Source organism: Coenobita brevimanus, chromosome 72 (assembly GCF_032717465.1).
Source record: "Coenobita brevimanus isolate Jiangsu-jjx chromosome 72, ASM3271746v2, whole genome shotgun sequence".
Taxonomy (NCBI): Eukaryota; Metazoa; Arthropoda; class Malacostraca; order Decapoda; family Coenobitidae; genus Coenobita; species Coenobita brevimanus.
Genome location: NC_137025.1, coordinates 41,941,777 through 41,964,680, shown reverse-complemented (window position 1 = coordinate 41,964,680; position 22,904 = coordinate 41,941,777). Strand labels below are relative to the sequence as shown.

General features: G+C 42.8%; 1 protein-coding gene across 1 annotated transcript in view; it reads right to left on the bottom strand.

Moving 5' to 3' along the window:
- The window catches only part of LOC145407118 (uncharacterized), a 163,779-nt gene extending 152,369 nt beyond the window's left edge, over nucleotides 1–11,410 (bottom strand). The window contains exon 1 of the mRNA XM_080278137.1: nucleotides 10,442–11,410. Coding sequence (XP_080134263.1) covers nucleotides 10,442–11,410 — 969 coding nt within the window. The remainder of the gene's footprint in view (nucleotides 1–10,441) is intronic.
- Between the last annotated feature and the right edge of the window lie 11,494 nt (nucleotides 11,411–22,904).

Below are 22,904 nucleotides of genomic sequence, written 5' to 3'. Positions count from 1 at the left end.
TTTCTCTCTCTCTCTCTCTCTCTCTCTCTCTCTCTCTCGTCTATTTTTATCATTTATCTTTTTTTTTTGTTTCTTCATTCGTTTTAATTTCGCTTTTCTGCCTATTCTGTGTGTGTGTGTGTGTGTGTGTGTGTGTGTGTGTGTGTGTGTGTGTGTGTGTGTCTGTCTCTCTCTCTCTCTCTCCTACGCATTATGGTAATGACGAGCAACGATAAAAAAAAAGAAAAGAAAAAGACAAAAAGAGAAAAGAAAAAAGAGAGAAAAAAGAGAAAAAAAAGAGAGAAAAAAGAGAAAAAAAAAGAGAGAAAAAAGAGAAAAAAAAAGAGAGAAAAAAGAGAAAAAAAAAAGAGAGAAAAAAAGCCTCTTAAAATTCGGGCAAACTCCTGACCCTGAAAAATAAGGCAGAAATTTTTGTGTGAATTACTCTCTCTCTCTCTCTATCAATTTTTAACCTCCTTATATATCCTGTGTGTGTGTGTGTGTGTGTGTGTGTGTGTGTGTGTGTGTGTGTGTGTGTGTGTGTGTGTGTGAAATATACCAAAAATTTATAGAAAGAACTGAACTTTAAAAAGGAATATTAATACCGCCCACACACACACACACACACACACAAACACACACAAACACACACACACACACACATTAAAAATATACAACCATGTGACCTGTATCATTATGCATGTATGTATAATGTGTGTATGTATATGTGCATATATGTATGTATGTATGTATGTATGCGTACGTAAGAATCCAAGGATGCACCAATCAGGGTGTATATGCATGTAGGTCTAAGAAATCTATATATATTATATACGTATGTATGTATGTAAATATGTATGTATATGTACGTATGTATGTATGTATATGTACGTATGTATGTATGTATGTATATGTGTATGTATATGCATGTGTGTATGTATGTATGTATGTGTATGTATGTATGTATGTATGTATTATGTATGGTAGTGGGACAAGGAAATACACCACAAGATATACTGGATTGCTGGAGGGGGAGGGGTAGGTCGAGGATGAGGTGAAGGGATGGGGTGGAGAGGTACACTGGAAGGAAAGGGGGAGAGGGAGGGGTAGGTCGAGGATGAGGTGAAGGGATGGGGTGGAGAGGTACACTGGAAGGAAAGGGGGAGAGGGAGGGGTAGGTCGAGGATGAGGTGAAGGGATGGGGAGGAGAGGTATACATGAAAGAGGGGTGTGAGTTGGAGAGAGGATAGCCTGAAGGTGGAGGAGGAGAGACAGACCGAGGATGAGGTGAAGGGACGGGGTGACGAGATACATGTAAGTAGAGAGGGGTGAGTTGGAGGGAAGGCAGGCTGATAGTCAAGAGGATGACATGGAGGCGATTTGTTTGTGGCACCCCTCACGAGATTAAGGCGTCCAGCGATAGATAGACCAGAAAAACGATAGATAGAAAAAAATCTTATAAACGTAACACTTAAGACGTATTTCTTTTCTTTTTTTTTTTCTTTTTTTTTTTTGGGGTCAGGGAAAGAATCAATAAAATCAGCATCATTTTTTCGGCTGCCACGGAAACCTTATTAAACTCGGAAACCTCCCCAAAAAGGGTTACTCAGGGGCTTCACACACACATAAACATACATACATACACACACACACATAGAGAGAGAGAGAGAGAGAGAGAGAGAGAGAGAGAGAGAGAGAGAATGCTGGTCAAAGTAAGAAAATATAAAGAAAATTTCGCAGGAGGAGGAGGAGGAAATGAAGGAGGAACGAAGGAGGGAAGGAACCGGCTACTTCCTTCCCATCTTCCTAATAACTACCTTACCGACCTATTTCCTTCTCTCTCTCTCTCTCTCTCTCTCTCTCTCACACACACACACACACACACACACACACACACACACACACACACAACGAAATATGGAAAAAATTTTACCCCCTCCCCCCAAAAGTTCGGAGAAATTAACATACATATTTCTCTCATTCTCTCTCTCTCTCTCTCTCTCTCTCTCTCTCTCTCTCTCTCGCATTCCGAACGCGTTTTTATGAAGCGCCAATGTAAGATGGGTGAGTCGACGGTGGGTGGGTAGGTAGGTAGGTACGTAGGTTGGTAGGATGGCAGGTAGGTAGGTAGGTACGTAGGTTGGTAGGATGGCAGGTAGGTGGGTAGGTAGGTAGGTAGGTAGGTAGGCAGGTAGGTAGGTGGGCAGGCAGGTAGGTACGTGGGTGGGCAGGCAGGTAGGTACGTGGGTGGGCGGGTAGGTAGGTAGGTAGGTAGGTGGGAAGGAAGGTAGGTAGGCAGGTAGCTAGGTGGGTGGGTGGGTGGGTGGATGCGTGGGTGGGTGGGTACATAGGTAGGTAGGTAGGTAGATAGGTAGGTAGGTAAATACAGTAGATAGGCAGGTAAGTAGGTACGTAAGAAGGTAGGTAGGTAGGTAGGTAAGCAGGCAGGTAGGTAAGTAGGTAGGATGGTAGGTAGGTAGGATGGTAGGTAGGTAGGAAGGCAGGTCGGTAGGAAGGCAGGTCGGTAGGAAGGCAGGTCGGTAGGTAGGTAAGTAGGTAGATGGCGTGTAGATGAGATTCCATTCCGGGTGATGAGTTTGTAGGTAGGTAAACATGAAAGAGAGAGAGAGAGAGAGAGAGAGAGAGAGTGAAAATGTTCCTACCACCCTAGTGCTCCTCCCTCCCCCTTCTCTCTCTCTCTCTCTCTCCCTCTCTCTCAAACACACACACACACACACACTTTCCTCCCCTACCTCCTTCCCTTCCCCTCCCCCCTCTCTCTCTCCTCTGTTTCCTCCCCTCACTCTCCCTCCCTTTTCCCTCCCCTCCCTAACCCCCTCCTACCTTTCCTCCCCTCACCTCCCTCCCCTCCATCTTACCTATTTCCTTGTCATTTCCACCAACTCTCTCTCTCTCTCTCTCTCTCTCTCTCTCTCTCTCTCTCTCTTTAATCCATTTTTATTCATATATTCAGATTCTCGATATTCCTCCTACATCCCATTTCTCTCTCTCTCTCTTTCTCTCTCTCCCTCCCTCCCTCTTATCTCACCTGATACTTGATCTAGACTGCAATATTCCTGACCACGAGAGAGAGAGAGAAAGAGAGAGAGAGAGAGAGAGAGAGACCTGAAATAAAATAGGAAGCAATATAAGTAAAAAAAAAAATAAAGTAGGAGTAAAGAAATGGGAAGGAAGGAAGGAGAAAAAGAAGGAAGGACGGAAGAAAAAAGGAAGGAGGGAGAGAAGAAAACAAGAAGGAAGGAGGGAGGGCAGGAAGAAAAAGGAGGGAGGGAGGGAAGGAAGAAAAAGGAGGAGGGAGGGAGGGAAGGAAGAAAAAGAAGGAAGGAGGGGAGGAAAGGAAGGAGAAGCAGGAGGAGGGAGGGAGGGAAGGCACAAAAAGAAGGAAGGAGGGGAGGAAAGAAGGAAGGAGAAACAGGAGGAGGGAGGGAGGGAAGCAAGCAAGAAAAAGAATGAAGGAGGCGAGGAAGAAAGGAAAAAGGAAGGGAAGGAAGGATGGAGAAAAATAAGGAAGGAAGGAGGGAACGAAGTAAGGAAGAAGAAGGAAAGGGGAGGAAGGAAGGAGAAAAAGATGGAGTGAAGAGGAGGAAGGAGTGAAATTGAAGGAAAGAAGGAAGAGGGAGAAGAGGAAACTGAAGAGAAGGAAGGAAAGAGGAGTGAAATTGAAGGAAAGAAGGAGAGAGAATAAGAGTGAAAATGAAGGAGGAAGTCGAATAGAGTCCGATTCTGTATAAAAGGCTTCTCTCCCTCTACAGTGAAGGAAGGAAGGAAAGGAGGAAGGAAGGAAGGAAAGGAGGAAGGAAGGAAGGAAAGGAGGAAGGAAGGAAAGAAGGATATGTAGAGTCTATTTCCAAATAAAAGACTTCTCCTTTGCGATCATGGAAGGAAGGAAGGATGGATGGAAGGAAGGATGGAAAGAGGGAAGGAAGGAAGGATGTATGGACTGAAGGAAGGAAGGACGTATGGATTGAAGGAAGGAAGGATGTATGGACTGAAGGAAGGAAGGATGTATGGACTGAAGGAAGGATGTATGGATTGAAGGAAGGAAGGATGTATGGATTGAAGGAAGGAAGGATGTATGGACTCAAGGAAGGAAGGATGTATGGACTCAAGGAAGGAAGGATGTATGGACTCAAGGAAGGAAGGATGTATGGACTCAAGGAAGGAAGGATGTATGGACTCAAGGAAGGAAGGATGTATGGACTCAAGGAAGGAAGGATGTATGGACTCAAGGAAGGAAGGATGTATGGACTCAAGGAAGGAAGGATGTATGGACTCAAGGAAGGAAGGATGTATGGACTCAAGGAAGGAAGGATGTATGGACTCAAGGAAGGAAGGATGTATGGACTCAAGGAAGGAAGGATGTATGGACTCAAGGAAGGAAGGATGTATGGACTCAAGGAAGGAAGGATGTATGGACTCAAGGAAGGAAGGATGGAAGGACTGATGGAAAGAGAGAATGATAGAAGAAAGGACGGAAGGAAGGAAAGATGTATGGACTGAAGGAAGGAAGGAAGGATGTATGGACTGAAGGAAGGAAGGATGTATGGACTGAAGGAAGGAAGGAAGGATGGAAGGACTGAAGGAAGGAAGGAAGCAGGGAGGGAAGGAAGGAAGGAGCGAGGGAAGCAAGAGGAATATGAAAAAGGAAGGAGAGTAAAGGAAGAGAAATATAAGGAAATGAAAGAAGCAAATTAAGGTTGGAAGGAAGGATCGAGGGAAGGAAGGAAGAGAAGGAGAAGGAAAGATGAGGAAAGGAAAGACAAAAAAGGGGGAGGTGAAAAAATGGAAGGAGAGAGAGAGAGAGAGAGAGAGAGAGTAAAAATGTAAACAACAAATGCGAGAAAGTGAAGAAAGAAAGAGAATTAAAGCGAGAAAAAGGGGAAAAAAAAAAAAGCTATAGAAAGATCCAAAAATGTAAATTAGAGTAAAAAGAGAAATAAGAATGGAAGAGAGAAAAAAGAGAGGAAAGAGAGAAAGTAAAAGAGAAAATATATGTTGTCATGAAACTCTACGCTCTTTGCCTGCCAAATTTCACACCGCTAAGTCTTCAGAGAGAGAGAGAGAGAGAGAGAGAGAAGGGCAGAAGAGAGGTGAGAGGGAGGGAGGAGGTGGAAGGGGAGGAGGGAGGGGAGAGGGAGGGAGGGAAGAGGAGAGAGGACAAGACGATACAGGGGAGACGAAAATAAACGAGAAAGAGAGAGAGAGAGAGAGAGACTGCCCTTTCATCCACTTCCTTTCCTTCAATATTTTCCTTCCTTCTTTGTCTCTTTTGTTTTATTTTTCAGTTCTTCTTCCCTTTCCTTTTCCTACTTCCTCTTCCTCATCCTGCCTTTCCTCTTCCTCCTCCTGTCTTCCCTTCCCCTCCTCCTGTCTTCCCTCCTCCTCCTCCTGTCTTTCCTTCCCCTCCTCCTGTCTTCCCTTCCCCTCATCCTGTCCTTCCTTCCCCTCCTCCTGTCTTCTCTTCCCCTCCTCCTGTCTTCCCTCCTCCTCCTCCTGTCTTCCCTTCCCCTCCTCCTTCCTTTATTCCTCCATCCTTCTTCCTCCTCCCCCAACCTCTTAATATCAATTTCTCTCCTCCTCCTCCTCCTCCACCTTCCATCTTTCCTTTTATCACCTCTTTCTCTTTCCTTCCCCTCTGCCGTCTCTCTCCCCCCCCTCTCTCTCTCTCTCCGTTTATTAATCTTCCTTTTACCTCCTCTCCTACACCACCTCTTTCCTCCTCCTCCCATTCTTCTTCCTTCCCTCCTTCCTTCTTTTCTTCCTTCCTTCCACTTAGAATCAAACAATCTCATAAAAGATTCGCAACATGGTTTTCGTAATAATCGCTCTTGCCTCACGAATCTGCTGGACTTTTTCAATGTTATACTGAACATGTATGACGAGACTAAATCTGTTGATGTGGTCTACCTCAATTTTCAAAAGGCTTGTGACAAAGTTCCACACAAAAGACTCCTTCAGAAGCTAAAGGCACATGGTTTCAGCAGCAGTGTTCTCGGGTGGGTAGAAGACTGGCTCACCGGACGAAAGCAAAGAGTTTTAATAAATGGAAAAGAGTCAGACTGGATAAACGTTACAAGTGGAGTGCCGCAGGGTTCAGTGTTAGGTCCTATTCTTTTCTTAATATATGTGAATGATATTGACGAAGGATTGTGTTGTAAGATTTCAAAATTTGCTGATGATACTAAAATAGGTAACAGAGCAGATACAGCACTGCAAAGACAGGCAATTCAGAGAGATCTTGATCAACTATTTAACTGGGCCCAAGTCTGGCAAATGGATTTCAATATTAATAAATGCAAAGTGTTAAACATTGGCAGTAAAAATGTAAGAGCAAGTTATAGCATGAATAATTTTCAACCTGATAGGGTAAACCATGAAAAAGACTTAGGAGTTATAATAACAAACGATTTGAAACCAAGCAAACAATGTACAGAAGCTGTGAAAAAAGCCAGTAAATTGATTGGGTTCATAGGCAGAGCATTTGAATATAAATCCGATAATACTGTCCTTACTTTGTATAATTCCTCAGTACGCCCGCACTTGGAGTATTGGGTTCAGTTTTGGTCACCGTATTATAAAAAGGATATGGAAAAGCTTGAAAGAGTGCAGCGAAGGATGACAAAGATGATACCTAGATTGAGAAATAAACCGCATGAGGAACGTTTAGAAGCCCTGAATCTCTTCACCCTAACAAAACGGAGGATACGAGGAGATTTAATTCAGGTATCCAAGATATTCAAAGGACATGATAACATGGCTGTCGATAAATACTTCACAGTTGATCACTCGAACTACACTAGAGGCAATGAACATAAAATAATTGGCAAACGATTCCAGTCGCATGAAGCTAAGCATTTCTTCTTCAATAGAGTTGTAAATATATGGAATAAATTGCCTTCCAACGTAATAAATTGTAATATAGTACAAACCTTTAAAGGTCGCCTGGATAAGTATTTGGCATCCAACCCCCAGCTTAATATGTTTACTCCTGAATAAAACACTTGTGTATGTATAATTTTCTGTTTTATTTTATTTTAGTTTTTTAGAGCCTGGATCAATTTATTAAATGCAAATATAGTATATGCACAGACTAGGATATGCACAGATAGCCCTGAGTTAACGGTTACTACTCATACTTTCGACCTGTGATGGGCTGTGGATCACTGAGGGTCCCTGTTAGTTACGTGACCACCATCGGGATTTTTTTAATGTACCAGGGGTCACTGCTTCAGGAGGTGACTTCTTTGCTTGTCCCGCATGGGAAAGTTTCTAGTGTCAGTGGAATGAATGAAGCTGGGGCCTGATTGATTGCTGCCTACCTTAATAACGCCAGGCAAGGCTGCCACACCACCCCTGAATATCCACACTGTGCACTGTCCAATTTCCACACTGTGTCCGCAGACGCCCCGTCAACTCAACGTACCCATACATAGCGACATGCATTAGTTATTTATTTATTTATTTGATTATCATTGTACTTTACTACTTTCTCTTTCAGGTGATTCATACTGGTAGCTTATAGATACAAGTATTATAGAATGTAGTTTTCCTTTTCAGTCTTTCCTATGAAATTTCCATGAGAGTTTTTCCATGCTGCATGGTGGTTTTTCTCACTTTTTCTTGCCAGTTTTAACTGGAGGGTTTGGAGGTGGGGGAAGCCTTCTTGCTGTACTATCCTTATCCTTCAGCATGTAGAGTTAGATCTTGTAGTCATAGTCTACTCTGTACCACACAGCCTCGAAAGGACCATAAGGTCTGTTGCTGTTTGCTTTCCTTTGTACTCCCTCCCTCCCTTCTTTCTTTCTTCTCTACCTACCTACCTACTTCCCTTTCTCACTTCTTCCTTCTCTCCTTCCTCCTTCCCTTCATCTATATCTCCCCTCAATTATCTCTTCGTCTTTCTTTTCCATTAATTATTTCTTCCTAATTTCTTATTCCTCTCTCTCTCTCTCTCTCCCTCTCCTTCCCTCTTCTCCTTCACTCCTTATTTACTGTGCCATACTTCTTCTTCCCCTTCTCGATAAAACTACCTCCTCCTACTCTTCCTCCCCCTCCTCCTCCTCTTCCTCCACCAAACTAAAGCATTTCTTCTCTATTCCTCTCTCTCTCTCTCTCTCTCTCTCTCTCTCTGTTCCCCTTCACCCAATTCCATCTTTACTTTTCTCTCTCCCGCTGTTCAATCAATCTCTTTTTCCATCATTCCTACTCTCTCTCTCTCTCTCTCTCTCTCTCTCTCTCGTGCCTTTGTAAACAGTTTTGTATGTATATTTTCAGTGTATGATCGCCAGGTGTGTGTGTGTGTGTGTGTGTGTGTGTGTGTGTGTGTGTGTGTGTGTGTACGCATCTGATATGTGCACGTGCATATAATGAGTTGCCTATCTATCTATCAACCAATGCATCAACTTACCTACCTACTTTATCTATCTATGCATCTATCTACCTACTTACATATCTATCTATACCTATCTATCTATCTATCCATACCCCCACTTACGTATTTATATATACATTTACCTACCTACCAAGAATCCATCCATCTATTCCTCTATCTATCGACCTATCCATCTATCTATCTATCTACCCACCTATCTATCTATCTATCACAAAGACTCCAATATTCACTTCAATATATGTCAAAAATAAATCGCGAAATGGAATTTGACACGCACAAGTTCTTAAGAAGTGCGTAAGTGTAAATTCAGAGGAAGATGCTGACTACTTACTGGTCTGAGTAGTAGTAGTAGTAGTAGTAGTAGTAGTAGTAGTAGTAGTAGCGGTGGTGGTGGTGGTGGTGGTGACAGTGATGATGATGATAATGATGATGGTGACAGTCATGATGATGATGATGATGATGATGATGATGATGATGATGGTGGTGGTGGTGACTGATGATGATGATGATGATGGTGACAGTCATGATGATGATGATGATAATGATGACAGTGATGATGATGATGATGATGATGACAAAGAAAACAATGACAATGACAAAGGCAAACAACTTCTGCATCATAAACAATAAAGAGCCGAATCCAAACAACAAACACTTACCTCCCGCAAGACACACAAACACACAGACAAACAAACCTCCGGCCGCACACACACACACTCACCTGTAAAGAAACAAAGAAAGTTTATTAGTATCAAAAAAAAAAAAAAAATCATCTTTAATTTACAGCGGGGGGATGAGTCTCCTTGGTTACTAGTCAAATCTACCCTCCATTCTGACTACATTTGGCCATCAACTTAGCACGCACGCGCAGAGAGAGAGAGAGAGAGAGAGAGAGAGAGAGAGAGAGAGCAATATCAGAGCAAAGAGAAATATCCTGAGAAATAGAGGTGCGAGAGAGGGAGACAAAGACAGAGATAAGGGAATATGGATTGGGTGGAGGGAGGGAGGGATGGAGGGGTGAGGAGGAGGAGGGAGGGAGGAAAGAGGACAAAGTGGGGAAGAAAACGAATACAGGACGAGAGAGAGAGAGAGAGAGAGAGAGAGAGAGAGAGAGAGAGAGAGAGAGAGAGGGAGAGAGAGAGAGTCATAAGCTCTTAACTACGGTCTATGGAAACTGAACATGCACAAGATAAAGCAATAACCAATAATAATAATAATAATAATAATAAAATACTAAATAATAATAATAAAATACCAAATAATAATAATAATAATAATAATAATAATGATAAGAATAATATACCAAATAATAATAGTAATAATAATAATAAAATACCAAATAATAATAATAATAATAATAATAATAATAATAATAAAATACCAAATAATAACAATAGTAATAATAATAATAATAATAAATAATGATACCGGTAATAATAATAATATTAATAAAATACCAAATAATAATAATAATAATAATTTAACATCAAAGCAGGCACGCATTTTTACCCCTTCACTTATAATACAAAAGAAAATCCCAATATAAGAAAGTGGTAAATTATTCTAAGTTGCAGTGACATCAAAAAAATCAAAGTAAATACAGAAAGGAAAATCAAAGTTCCAGTGACAAAGTAATTATCAAAGTAAATCAAATAATTCAAAGTTCCAGTGACAGTGATTATCAAAGTAATTATCTAAGTAAATCCAATTAAAGTTCCAGCGACAATTATCAAAGTAATCATCTAAGTAAATCCAAGTAATCAAAGTTCCAGCGACAGTTATCAAAGTAATCATCTAAGTAAATCCAATAAATGAAAGTTCCAGTGACAAAGTAATTATCAAAGTAATTATCAAAGTAAATCCAATACATCAATGTTCCAGTGAAAGTAATCATCTAAGTATATCTAATACATCAAAGTTCCAGTGACAATTTATCTAAGTAATTATCAAAGTAAATCCAATACATCAAAGTACCAGTGACAATTTATCTAAGTAATTATCAAAGTAAATCCATCAAAGTAGCAGTGACAAGATCAAAGTAAGACGTACAGTGAAAGCCTTGAGAAAGACAAGGCACTGAATAATTCCTTCCATTGTGTCTCCGGCCAGATTGAAGCTTCCACATAGGTTTTTCACTCTTCCGTTCAGTCCCCCCTCCTCGCCCCCCTCCAGGTCCTCCTCCCCGCCCCCTCCGTGCCTGGGGTGGTGGTGGTGGGGGTGGTGCGGGGTCAGCTTGGGTCGGATCGAGATATGGTTGCCGGAGGGTCTCGTTCTCGCGCGGGAGGGACGAGCGATCCCCCCAGTCGCGAGGCCCAAGTCCAAGGGAAGCGATGTCGTGCCCTTCCCCACCCCGACCAGGACCTGCGCCGCGGTGTGGAGTCGCGCGCTGCTGTATCGCGAGTCGTTTCCACACCGCGAGTCACCGTTGGGGCACTGCGGGTCCTCAGGAAACCGCAAATCGTCCTGGTATCGTGAATCACTGCATCGCGTATCTCCAACGGGGCACCGCGAGTCGTCGGGAAATCGCGAGCTGTTGCTATATCGCGAACTGCTGGCACATCGCAAATCGCAGTCATACTTGGTGTCGTGGTCACAGCGGGCTTCATTGGTGAATCGCAAGTCACTGGAGCATCGCGAATCACTGCCCAGGCACCGCAAATCATCGGCGAATCGCGAGTTGTCCATGAATCGTGAATCAGTGCCACATAACTTGACCTCGTGGTTGGCATCCGGCACTGCCATCACCGATCCGTCTGGCACACTCATTCTTTTGGCACTGTCCTCACTGGGTATGTAGCTATGGTGACCGTTTATGGTGGTGGGGTGGTCAAGGCTTCTCTCCACGCCCACGCCCACGCCCACGTTGCACAAGGCTCGCAGTCTTTCATCATCGTCTCGACATCGCAGGCTGGTCGTATGTGGGAAGACTTGAGATGGGGAGCTGAGCTGGGGTGCTGGGGTGTTGTTGGGGAGATGATGATGATGGGTGGGGTGCAGGTGGGTGGCTGTCTCCCCCATATATCCCCTCACTGTCCCCCCATCTCCCCTCACCACGGATGGGGAGGAAGAGGAAGACGATGATGATGATGGGGAGGAAGACGAGGAGGTAGTGATGGTGGGGGGGAGGGACGGGTGCGAGAGGGGGGCGGTTCCGGATATGGGGGGAGGGGGTGGTGGGGGGTTTCTCCACACCTCCATCACTTAAGTGGGGGGGTGGGGGGTCAAAAGAAAGTTTACATTCTCTCCAATACCCTCTATTTACTGTGATGGGATGGGGGGGATTGAAAGGTGTGCATTGTCCAGCCACTTATTTGTCTATCACTTACGGCTCACTTTTCACTTATACACAAGTTGTAATACACTTAGATCACTATACACTTACGCTATACTCTCTGCTATATATATACTTCGCTATACACCACACAGCTGCTTCGTTATCATGTGGATATCAGAGCAACGAATTAATAACACACTATACAACCATTACCTTCACTATATATATTACGAAACTACACGCACTTACGAAATAAACACTACACTAAACGCACTTACGAAAATTAACACTTTTTCGTAACTCAGCTATAACGAAAGTCATTTATATTAATTTTTCCTTCAATATCTATGGTTCAAAACGGGAAAATAATTCTTTTTTAGACTCAAAATCCAAAATGCTGATTCATTCAAAAATTTCACAACGAGAATCTACAATATATAAATATATATTTTCTTACAACTGCACATTTTTTCCCATCATAAGTCCATCTCAAAACTTAAAATTTTTCTACACATCAGCTGAGGAAAAAAAAAACTACATTTTTTTTTATATATATTTTCCATCTCATTTTTACGTCTCAAATTTTCAGTTTTTTTTTTAGCTCGAAAAAGTATATAGAATTTTTAAAGTTAATGATTAAATTTTTCTTAGTATTCTATATATACTCTATGTCTTCCTTCACCAACACCTTTTCCTTACTATCTCACTTTCTTCCTATCTCACTTTCTTCCATGCTGTCACTTTCTTCCTTACTATCTCACTTTCTTCCTTGCTATCTCACTTTTTTCCTTACTATCTCACTTTTTTCCTTACTATCTCACTTTCTTCCTTGCTATCTCACTTTTTTCCTTACTCTCACTTTTTTCCCTTGCTATCTCACTTTTTCCCTTACTATCTCACTTTTTCCTTACTATCTCACTTTTTCCTTTCTCTCTCTCTTTTTCCTTCCTCTCTCACTTTCTTCCTTACTATCTCACTTTTTCCCTTGCTACTCTTTTCCTTACTCTCTCACTTCATGCCTTACTATCTCACTTTTTTTTCTTACTATCTCACTTTTTTTCTTACTATCTCACTTTTTTCTTACTATCTCACTTTTTTCTTTACTATCTCACTTTTTTTCTTACTCTCTCACTTTTCCCTGCATTCAGAGTTCAACCTGTAAATTAAAGAAAAAAAAAAAGGGAGGAGGGGATGAGTTACAAAATTAAAGAGAAAAAATATAGTTCTAACTTTTATACTATGAAGATCGTAAGGGCCCGGGGCTAGGCGACTCATTCCCGACATTTCAGGCACCCATGACCAGCCTTCCTCGCCCCTGAGTAGCAATGAGCGAAATAAATCCATCCGATCCTAAGATTGATAACTTGCTGACCCACTTGGATGTGTGTGTGTGTGTGTGTGTGTGTGTGTGTGTGTGTGTGTGTGTGTGTGTGTGTGTGTGTGTGTGTGTGTTTAAACAAAAGTATACCAGAAAAATATCCACATCAGCATATAACTTGGTACACACACACACACACACACACACACACACGTCTGTAAATGTAAAAAAAAATAATAATAATAATTTCTTAGGCTTCATTTTTTTCCTCAATGCTGTGGAGAGAGAGAGAGAGAGAGAGAGAGAGAGAGAGAGAGAGAGAGAGAGTCTGGCTGTGTACTGACGTTGACATAACCAAGTGCTTATTAACTAATTACATACTACTTACACTACTTACATACCTACTTACACACCTACTTAAACCACTACCTACCTACATACTTACAGCATTACTTACCTACTTACACTTACAGTACTATCTACCTACATACAGAACTACTTACCTACTTACACTTACAGTACTATCTACCTACATACAGCACTACTTACCTACTTACACTACTTTTTACCAACGTACTTACACCACACTGCTCTGCCTACCTACTGACAGGCCTACTTACACTACATATATAAATACAGTTTTTACACTCCTCTACCTACCTACATACGAACTCTCTCTCTCTCTCTCTCTCTCTCTCTCACACACACACACAAACACACACACACACACACACAGGGCCTCGTTCTGAAGGGAGTTAATTAGGTGGGCATGTTAATTACAGGTCATTTACGAGTTTATTATCTATCTATCTACTAATTTATCTACCCCATAGGCCTGGGTAGATTATTAGGCCTACCCTCCTAATTAACCCCTTCAGTACGAGGACCCACTATCTATCTACCCATCTATCTATTGGTACCCTTTGAATTTATCTATCTAAGCGTGGATCCGTATTTCTATCTATCTATTGATACCCTATGTATTTATCTATCTAAGCGTGGATCCGTATTTCTATCTATCTCTATTTATCTATCTATCTATGCATGCATCTATATCTATCGGGATCCATTTATATATCTATCTAAGCGTGCATCTATTTTTCTCTATCTATTGGGACCCATTAATTTATCTATCTAAAAATATCTATCCATTCATCTATCTATCAGAACCCATTAATATATGTATATCTATCTACTATCTATATCTATAACTATTTATCTACCTATATCTATCGATCTATCCCTATCCATATATCTATCTAGTCTATTTATCTCTAGTCTATCTATCTATCTATCTAATGTCTATCTATAAATCTAACTCTATATCTATCGATCTATCTATCTAGTCTATTTCTCTCTCTAGTCTATCTATCAATCTAATATGTCTATATATAAATCTAACTCTAATTTATATCTATTTTGAGGTGACGGAGAGAGAGAGAGAGAGAGAGAGAGAGAGAGAGAGAGAGAGAGACGCCCAGTTAATCAGCCTGGCGCCAACTTTAATCCCCGCCAACTTGCGAGCCGTAATAGAAGACAAACTGGCCTCCCCAACAACCACTTTTATTTATGTGGCTCTCTCTCTCTCTCTCTCTCTCTCACACACACACACACACACTTGTCAGATTTCCACCTTCCTGTTTTTAATTACAAGGGTATTGTAGTAATAGTAGTAGTAGTAACAGTAGTAGTAACAGTAGTAGTAGTAGTAACAGTAGTAGTAGTAGTAGTAGTAGTAGTAACAGTAGTAGTAGTAGTAGTAGTAGTAGTAACAGTAGTTGTAGTTGTAGTAGTAGTAGTAGTAGTAGTAGTAGTTGTTGTTGTAGTAGTAGTAGTAGTAGTAGTAGTAGTTGTTGTTGTTGTTGTTGTAGTTGTAGTAGTAGTGGAGGTGTTGGCAGTGATGGTGGTAGTAATGATGATGGTAGTGGTGGTGCTAGTGATGATGGTACTATCAGTGGTAGTGATGATGGTGGCGATGGTGGTGTAGTAATGATGGTAACAGTAGCAGTATGGTGGTAGTGATGATGGTGGTATTAGTGATAGTGATAGTGATGATGGTAGAATTAGTAGTAGTGATGATGGTGATTGTAGAGCGATGATGGTAGTGGTGAAGGTGATAATGATGGTAATAGTAGGCTAGTACGATGATGGTAGTGTAAGTGGTTGTGATGATGGTAGTGATGGTAATATCAGTGGTAGTGATAGTGATGGTGGTAGTGTAAGTGGTAGTGATGATGGTACTATGAGTGGTGGTGATGATGGTAGTGTAAGTGGTAGTGATGATGGTAGTGTAAGTGGTAGTGATGATGGTAGTGTAAGTGGTAGTGATGATGGTAGTATTGGAGGTAATGGTGTGTGTAGTGATGAAGGTGATTGCTGTGATTTAATGAGGGGCTATTGGCTAATTACGGGGTCAATTAGGGTGATTAGGCCAACAGGTGTCATAAGTCCTCTTGTGGTGGTGGTGGTGGTGGTGGTTGGTTGTTTTCGTTACTGTACTGGTTTCTCTCTCTCTCTCTCTCTCTCTCTCTCTCTCCTTTAATACCACATCATCCGTTATCTTTTTTTTTTAATAAGACCCCCCCCAAAAAAAAATAATAATAATAAGTCCATACATCGTTCTACAGGTATCCTCTGTTCATAAAATATCTATAACAGTTAGACTTGAACAGCTGTGGGTTGATATTTGGAGGGGAACAACTCAGGGGAAGCGAGTTCCAGAGAGATGCAGGTCGGGGAATGAAAGAAATCTGGTGGGCGGAGGTTGTGCAATATGGCAGTGTGCGGTTCAAGTCATGAGCGCTGCCAGATGCCTGTGTAGCGGGAGGGAAGGCACGGAGAGGTGGCACTATGGACGCAACTCTGAGCATGTCATACTAAAAATAATAATAATAATAATAATAATAATAATAATAATGATAAAAAAATAATAATAAAAATATAAATAACAATAATAATAATAACAATAATAATAATAATAATAATAATAAAATAATAATAATAATAATAATAACAGTAATATCATAATAATTAATAATAATAAAAGTAATAACAATAATAATAACAATAATAATAATAATAATAATAACAATAATGGTCTTAATTACGCAACCCTCCCACAAATCAACACTCCTTTCCTCAACAACAACAACAACAACAACAACTTTGTAACTAGAATGCCATAGTGAACCTCAGACCTGACTATTAATGAGGGGAGGGGAGGGGAGGGGAGGGGAGGGAAGAGAAGGGAAGGGGAGGGGAGGGGAGGGGAGGGGAGCGAAGGGAAGGGGAGGGGAGGGGAGAGAAGGGAAGGGGAGGGGAGGGGAGAGAAGGGAAGGGGAGGGGAGGGGAGGGAAGGGGAGGGGAGGGGAGGGAAGGGCAGGGGAGGGGAGGGGAGGGGAGAGAAGGGGAGGGGAGGGGAGGGGAGGGGAGGGAAGAGAAGGGAAGGGGAGGGGAGGGAAGGGAAGGGGAGGGGAGGGAAGGGGAGGGAAGGGGAGGGGAGGGAAGGGGAGGGAAGGGGAGGGGAGGGGAGGGGAGGGGAGTTATAGATGAGGAAGAATGAGGAAGACAAGGAAAGTCGAGGATGAAGAGGGGAATGGGAGGGGGAGGAAGGGGAGGAAGAGGGAGAAAGGGAGGGAAATATGAGATAAGGAGGGAGAAAGGGAGGGAAATATGAGAAGGGGAGGGAGAAAAGGAGGGAAATATGAGAATGGAAGGGAGAAAGGGAGGAGGAGAGGGAGAGAAGAGGAGGAATAAGGAAGACTAGGAAGGTGGAGGAAGAGGAGGGAGAAAGGGGAGGGGAAGAAGGAGAAAGGGAAGGGAGGAGGAGGAAGAGGAAAAGAGAAGGGGAGAGGAAGGAAAGGCGGAAGGAATGGAGAGAGGAAAGGAAGATAAGAGGAAGAGGAGTGCGTGAGGGAGGGAGAGGAGGAGGAAGTTGAGGGGAGGGGAGAAAAGTGGGAAGGAAGAAGGAAAGAGACTGATAAGGAGAGGAAGAAAGAGATGGGGAGAGAAAGGGAGAGGAAGGGAGGAAGAAAGGAAAGGAGGAGAGGGAGGGGAAGGAGTGGAAGAAGATGATTTGTTAGAGAGAGAGAGAGAGAGAGAGAGAGAGAGAGAGAGACAGATTTAATATTACCAAGAAGACGAATGGGCATAAAGTGAAGGAGTGAGAAAGAGAAGGAGGGAGGGAGGAAGGGAAGGAAGGAGAGAGAGGGAAGGAGGGAGAGAGAGGGAAGGAGGGAGAGAGAGGGAGGGAGGAAGGGAGGGAGGGAGGAAGAAAAAGAGGAGGGAGGTGAGAAGAACAAAGGAGTGAATATTGAGGAAAAAAAGACAAGCAGAGAGAGAGAGAGAGAGAGAGAGAGAGAGAGACGAAAGAAAATAATGAAAAACCCTGCAAAGAAAAAGAAAAAAATGAAGAAAAAGGATGGAAAAAATGAAGGAAAAAAAGGAAGAGGAAAAAAAAAAAAAAAGAAATGAAGGAAGTAGGAAAAGGGGTAACAATGTAAGGAAGAAATGAAGGAAGAAGGAAGATGAAGGAAGTAGGAAAAGGGGTATGAATATAAGAAATGAAGGAAGAAGGAAGATGAAGGAAGTAGGAAAAGGGGTATGAATATAAGAAATGAAGGAAGAAGGAAGATGAAGGAAGTAGGAAAAGGGGTAAGAATATAAGAAATGAAGGAAGAAGGAAGATGAAGGAAGTAGGAAAAGGGGTAAGAATATAAGAAATGAAGGAAGATGAAGGAAGTAGGAAGAGGGGTAACAATATAAGGAAGGAATATAAAGGAGGAAAAGGGGTACCAATGTAAGGAAGAAGGAAGGAAGGAAGAATGGAGGAGGAAAAGGGGAAAGAATATAAGCAAGAAATGAAGGAAGTAGGAAAAGGGGTACCAATGTAAGGAAGGAAGAAGGAAGGAAGATAGGCTAAAGGAAGAAGGAAAAGGGGTTACAATAAAAGGAAAAAATGAAGGAAGGAAGGAAGATAAAGGAAGGAGGAAAAGGGGTAACAATATAAGGAAGGAAGAAGAAAGGAGGGAAGATAAAGGAAGGAGGAAAAGGGGTAACACTATAAGGAAGAAATGAAGGAAGAAGAAGGGAGGATAAAGAAGGAAATTATAATGCAAAGTGAAGGAGGGAAGAAAAATGAAGGAAGAAAAGAGGATAAACATGGTAATATATAAAAAAGGAAGGAAGGAAGAACAAGGAAGGAAGGAAGGAAAATGTGCATGAATGAACGATGGCATGAAAAAAGTGAAAATGAAGGAAATGAAGGATAGCTCAATACCTCTGACGCTCTATCCATCACCACTACATACCAGTGAAGGAAGGAAGGGAGGAAAGGAAGGAAGGAAGCAAGGAAGGAAGGGAGGGAGCGAGAGGGAGAGAAACAGGGAGTTAGAGGCAACAGAAGGAAGGAGTGAAGGAGGGATGGAGAGAGAAAAAAGAAGGAAGGAGGGATGGAAAGAAAACATAAGGAAGGAAAGAGAAAAAGAAGAAAGAGGATGGATGGAAAGAGAGATGGAGAGAAAGGCGACAAAGGTGGATGGACAGAAAACAAAAAGAAGGAAGGAAAGAGGGATGGAGAGAAGACACAAGGAAGGAAGGAAAAAAGGAGGGAGAAAGGCAGACTGAAGGAAGGAGGGAAGGAGAAAAAGAAGAAAGATGGAGGGAAGGAAAGAAAACAGAAGGAAAGAAGGAAGGATACATGAGGGTGGATGGAGGGGGCGAAGACAAGAACAGAATATGAAATAATGAAGAAAATGAAAGAAGAAAAAAGAAGAAAATGAAGGACAAGTGAAAAAATGAAGGAAAAATGAAGGGAATGAGGGAAGGAAAAATGAAGGAAATAAAAGAGGGAAGGAAAAATGACGGAAATGAAAAAATGAAGGAAATGAAGGAGGAAGGGAAATGATGGAAGGAATAAAAAGGAAATGAAAGAAAAATGAAGGAAATTAGAGAAGTAAAAATGAAGGTAGAAAAGGAAGAAAAAATGAAGAGGGAAGGAAAAATGACGGAAATGAAGGAAAGACAATGAAGGAAATGAGAAATAGAAAAATGAGGAAAATGAAGGACAATGAAGGAAATGAGGGATGGAAAAGAGGAAAATGAAGGAAGGAAATGAAGGAAAATGGAAATGAAGGAAGGAAAGTGAAGGAAATGAGGGAAGACAAATGAAGAGGGAAGGAAAATGACGGAAATGAAGGAAAGGAAATGAGGGGTGGAAAAATGAAAATGAAGGAAATAATGGAAGGAAAAATGAAGGAAAGAAAATAAGGGAAATGAAGGATGGAAAAAATGAAGGAAAATTGAAGTGAACGGAAAAATGAAGGAAATGAAGGAAAAATAAAGAAAATGAGGGAAGGAAAAATAAAGAAAATGAGGGAAGAAAAAATGAAGGATATACAGGAAAAAGAGGAAATGATGGAAGAAAAACAAAGGAAATGAAGGAAGGAAGTGAAGGAGAGGGCCAGCCTCCCCAGACACAGATTAAAAGCACCTTCCATATATCACCATCACAAGCGAAGGAAAGAAGGAAGGAAAGGGAGAAAGGAAGGAAGGAAGGAAGGAAGGGAAGGAAGGAAGGAAGGGAAGGAAAGGAAGGGAAGGAAGGAAGGAAGGGAAGGAAAGGAAGGGAAGGAAAGGAAGGAAGGAAAGGGAAGGGGAGGAAGGAAGGAAGGAAAGGGAGGAAGGGAAGGAGGGAAGGAAAGGAAGGAAGGAAAGGGAAGGGGAGGAAGGAAGGAAGGATATGAAGGGAAGGGAAGGAAGGAAAGGAAGGAAGGAATGAAAGGGAGGAAGGATATGAAAGGAAGGAAGGAATGAAAGGGAGGAAGGATATGAAAGGAAGGAAGGAATGAAAGGAAGGATATGAAAGGGAGGAAGGAAGGAAGAGAAGGAAGGAAGGAAGGAAGGGAAGGAAGGAAGGAAGGGAAAGGAAGGAAGGAATGAAGGAAGGGAAGGGAAGGAAGGAAGGACAGTGGGAGAGGTGAAAGTCAATGTGAGAGAGAGAGAGAGTTTTATCACCATACCTATCTTCCTCCCCCTCCCTCCCTTCCATATCTCCTCCTCTCTCCTCCTCCATTCCTTCAGCTTCCTAACACCTCTTCCTTTGCGATTTATTTTTGGATAAGGCTGGTTAATATCATTTTGCACGCCATCTATGCAGAGTATGGCGATATCAGAAGGATTTATTTAACACGGAATGACGGTAAGGTGTAATATGCAAAATAAATCGCTCAGGAAAAGGTGTTAGGGAGCTTCCTTTACCGGAGAAAGTACAGGTGTTTATGTAATCCCTCCAATCTTAAAAGTCTCTCTCTCTCTCTCTCTCTCACTATTTTCTTCATCTCAGTTCCTATTTCTTATCATTTTCCTCCTCCTTCCTCCTATCCTCTTCCTCTCCATCGTAACTTCTTCCTCCTCCTCCTCCTCTACTACTTCCTCCTCCTCTTCTACTTTTATTCCTCCTCCTCTTTCTCTTGATTTCTACGCTTTCCTTCCTACATCACTTCCACTTTCCTTTCTTCATTACTTTCTCTTCTTTTTTTCTTCTTCCTCCTCCTCCTCCATATCTCCTCCTCCTCCTCCTGATTTCCAAGTCTCCTATCTTCTCCACTTTCTCTCCTACTCCTTTCCTCCTCCTCCTCTTCTTCTTCCTTCTCCTCCCCATACAAATTTAATATTCTTATGTCCTTCTTCAATAACACCTTTCTCGCAATTTTCTCCTTCCTCCTCCTCCCATCTCCTCCACTTCCTCATCTTCCTCCTCCTTTGCTCCTCCCATCACTTCTTCCTCCTCCTCCTCCTCTTCTTCCTCTTCTTTCACCTCCTCCTCCTCCTCTTCTTCTTCTTCTTCCTCCTCCTCCTCCTCTTCTTCTTCTTCTTCTTCCTCCTCTTTCTCCTCCTATCTTCGCCTCTTCTTCTTCCTCCTCCTCTTCCTGCTCCTCTTCTTCCCCCTCTTTCTCCTCCTCCTCTTCTTCTTCTTCCTCCTCCACCTCTTCCTCTTCTTCCTCCTCCTCCTCCTCTTCCTCCTCCATGGTTTATGAAGGACATTAGGTAGTTTAAGTGTTCTGGCTTGTGATTATGCCCTACTTTTGTCCTCTCTCACTCTCTCTCTTTCTTTCTCTCGCTCTCTTTTCTCTCTCTCTCTCTCTCTCTCACACACACACACACACACACACACACACACACACACACACACGACGGCTGACATCATTTACAACTCAGCTCCTACCAGTATCTCTCTCTCTCTCTCTCTCTCTCTCTCTCTCTCCCTCTCTCACCTAAACGCCCTCTCCCCCTCTCTCTTCTAACCCAGCTGTTGCCAAGATTGATGAGAGAGAGAGAGAGAGAGAGAGAGAGAGAGAGAGAGAGAGAGAGAGGGAGAAATGGCTGGGAGGAGGACAGAAAAAAGGAGAGGAGGGAAAGAGAAAAGAGGGAGGGAAAGAAAGGAAGAAAAGGGGGTGGGAGAGAGGGGAGGGGAGAGAGGGGAGGGGAGAGAGGGGAGGGGAGAGAGAGAGAGAGAGAAATCACCCCTTTTCCTCCCCCCCTTTTCCTACACTATAATCAAGCTGTTACAACCACTGAGAGAGAGAGAGAGAGAGAGAGAGAGAGAGAGAGAGAGAGAGAGAATATACTGAATTGCAAATGGTGTCGGCTGTCGTTAGTGTGTGTGTGTGTGTGTGTGTGAGAGAGAGAGAGAGAGAGAGAGAGAGAGAGAGAGAGAGAGAGAGAGAGAGAATCATTTTACGTGGAGTAGTAGGCAATAACAGACACACAGACAGACAGAGAGAGACAGCTTGGTTCAATAAAGGTCATAGTCCTGTGAGAAGTGATGTAGAAATGAGCTTTACGGTCGAACCAGCAGTTGGGACCTCATAGAAAACGGGGAATGGCGCTCGGTTGCCTAATGTGTGTGTGTGTGTGTGTGTGTGTGTGTGTGTGTGTGTGTGTGTGTGTGTGTGTGTGTGTGAGAGAGAGAGAGAGAGAGAGAGAGAGAGAGAAAATGGAGGATGTTAGAGGGGGGCCTTAAACAAACCCATACTGGAATTGTCAATATTGCCTTCATAACACTTACACCAGCGAGAGAGAATATTCCTACATGGTGACACTTTTCCATCCCTACTCAGTAACGATCTAATCTCCCCAGGTTCACATTCTCTCTCTCCACACACACACACACACACACACACACACACTAACGACAGCTGACACCATTTACAACTCAGTGCCTTCAGTATTTTCCTCTCTCTCTCTCTCTCTCTCTCTCTCTCTCTCTCTCTCTATTTTAGTATCTACTTTATGTAATTACCTGCCTATCTACCTGTCTTTATATTCTCTCTCTCTCTCTCTATTTTAGTATCTACTTTATGTAATTACCTGCCTATCTACCTGTCTTTATATTCTCTCTCTCTCTCTCTCTCTCTCTCTCTCTGTCCATGCTGCAGTGATATTGTTTAACACCCTTTACCTTCCCCCTCCCCTCCCTCTCTCCCCTCTTCCCCCTCCCCTCCCCTCCCCTCCGTATTAAAGGATTAGTGCAGTTTTTACGGCACGGTTAAAGGATATGACCCTGGAGGGGAGGGGAGGGGAAGAAAGTTGTGGACAGGAAGAGGAGGGGAACGGTGGGAGGAAGAGAAGAGAGTGAGGGAGGGGAGGGGAGGGGAGGGGAGGGGAAGGGGAGGGGAAGAGGAGGGGAGGGGAAGAGGAGGGAAGAAGGAGGGGAGGGGAAGAGGAGGGGAGGGGAAGAGGAGGGAAGAAGGAGGGGAGGGGAAGAGGAGGGAAGAAGGAGGGGAGGGGAAGAGGAGGGAAGAAGGAGGGGAGGGGAAGAGGAGGGGAGGGGAGGGGAGAGGAAGAAAGTTGTAGACAGGAAGAGGGGGGGAACGGTGGGGGGGAAAGAAGGGGGAGTGAGGGAGAGGGGGGGAACGGTG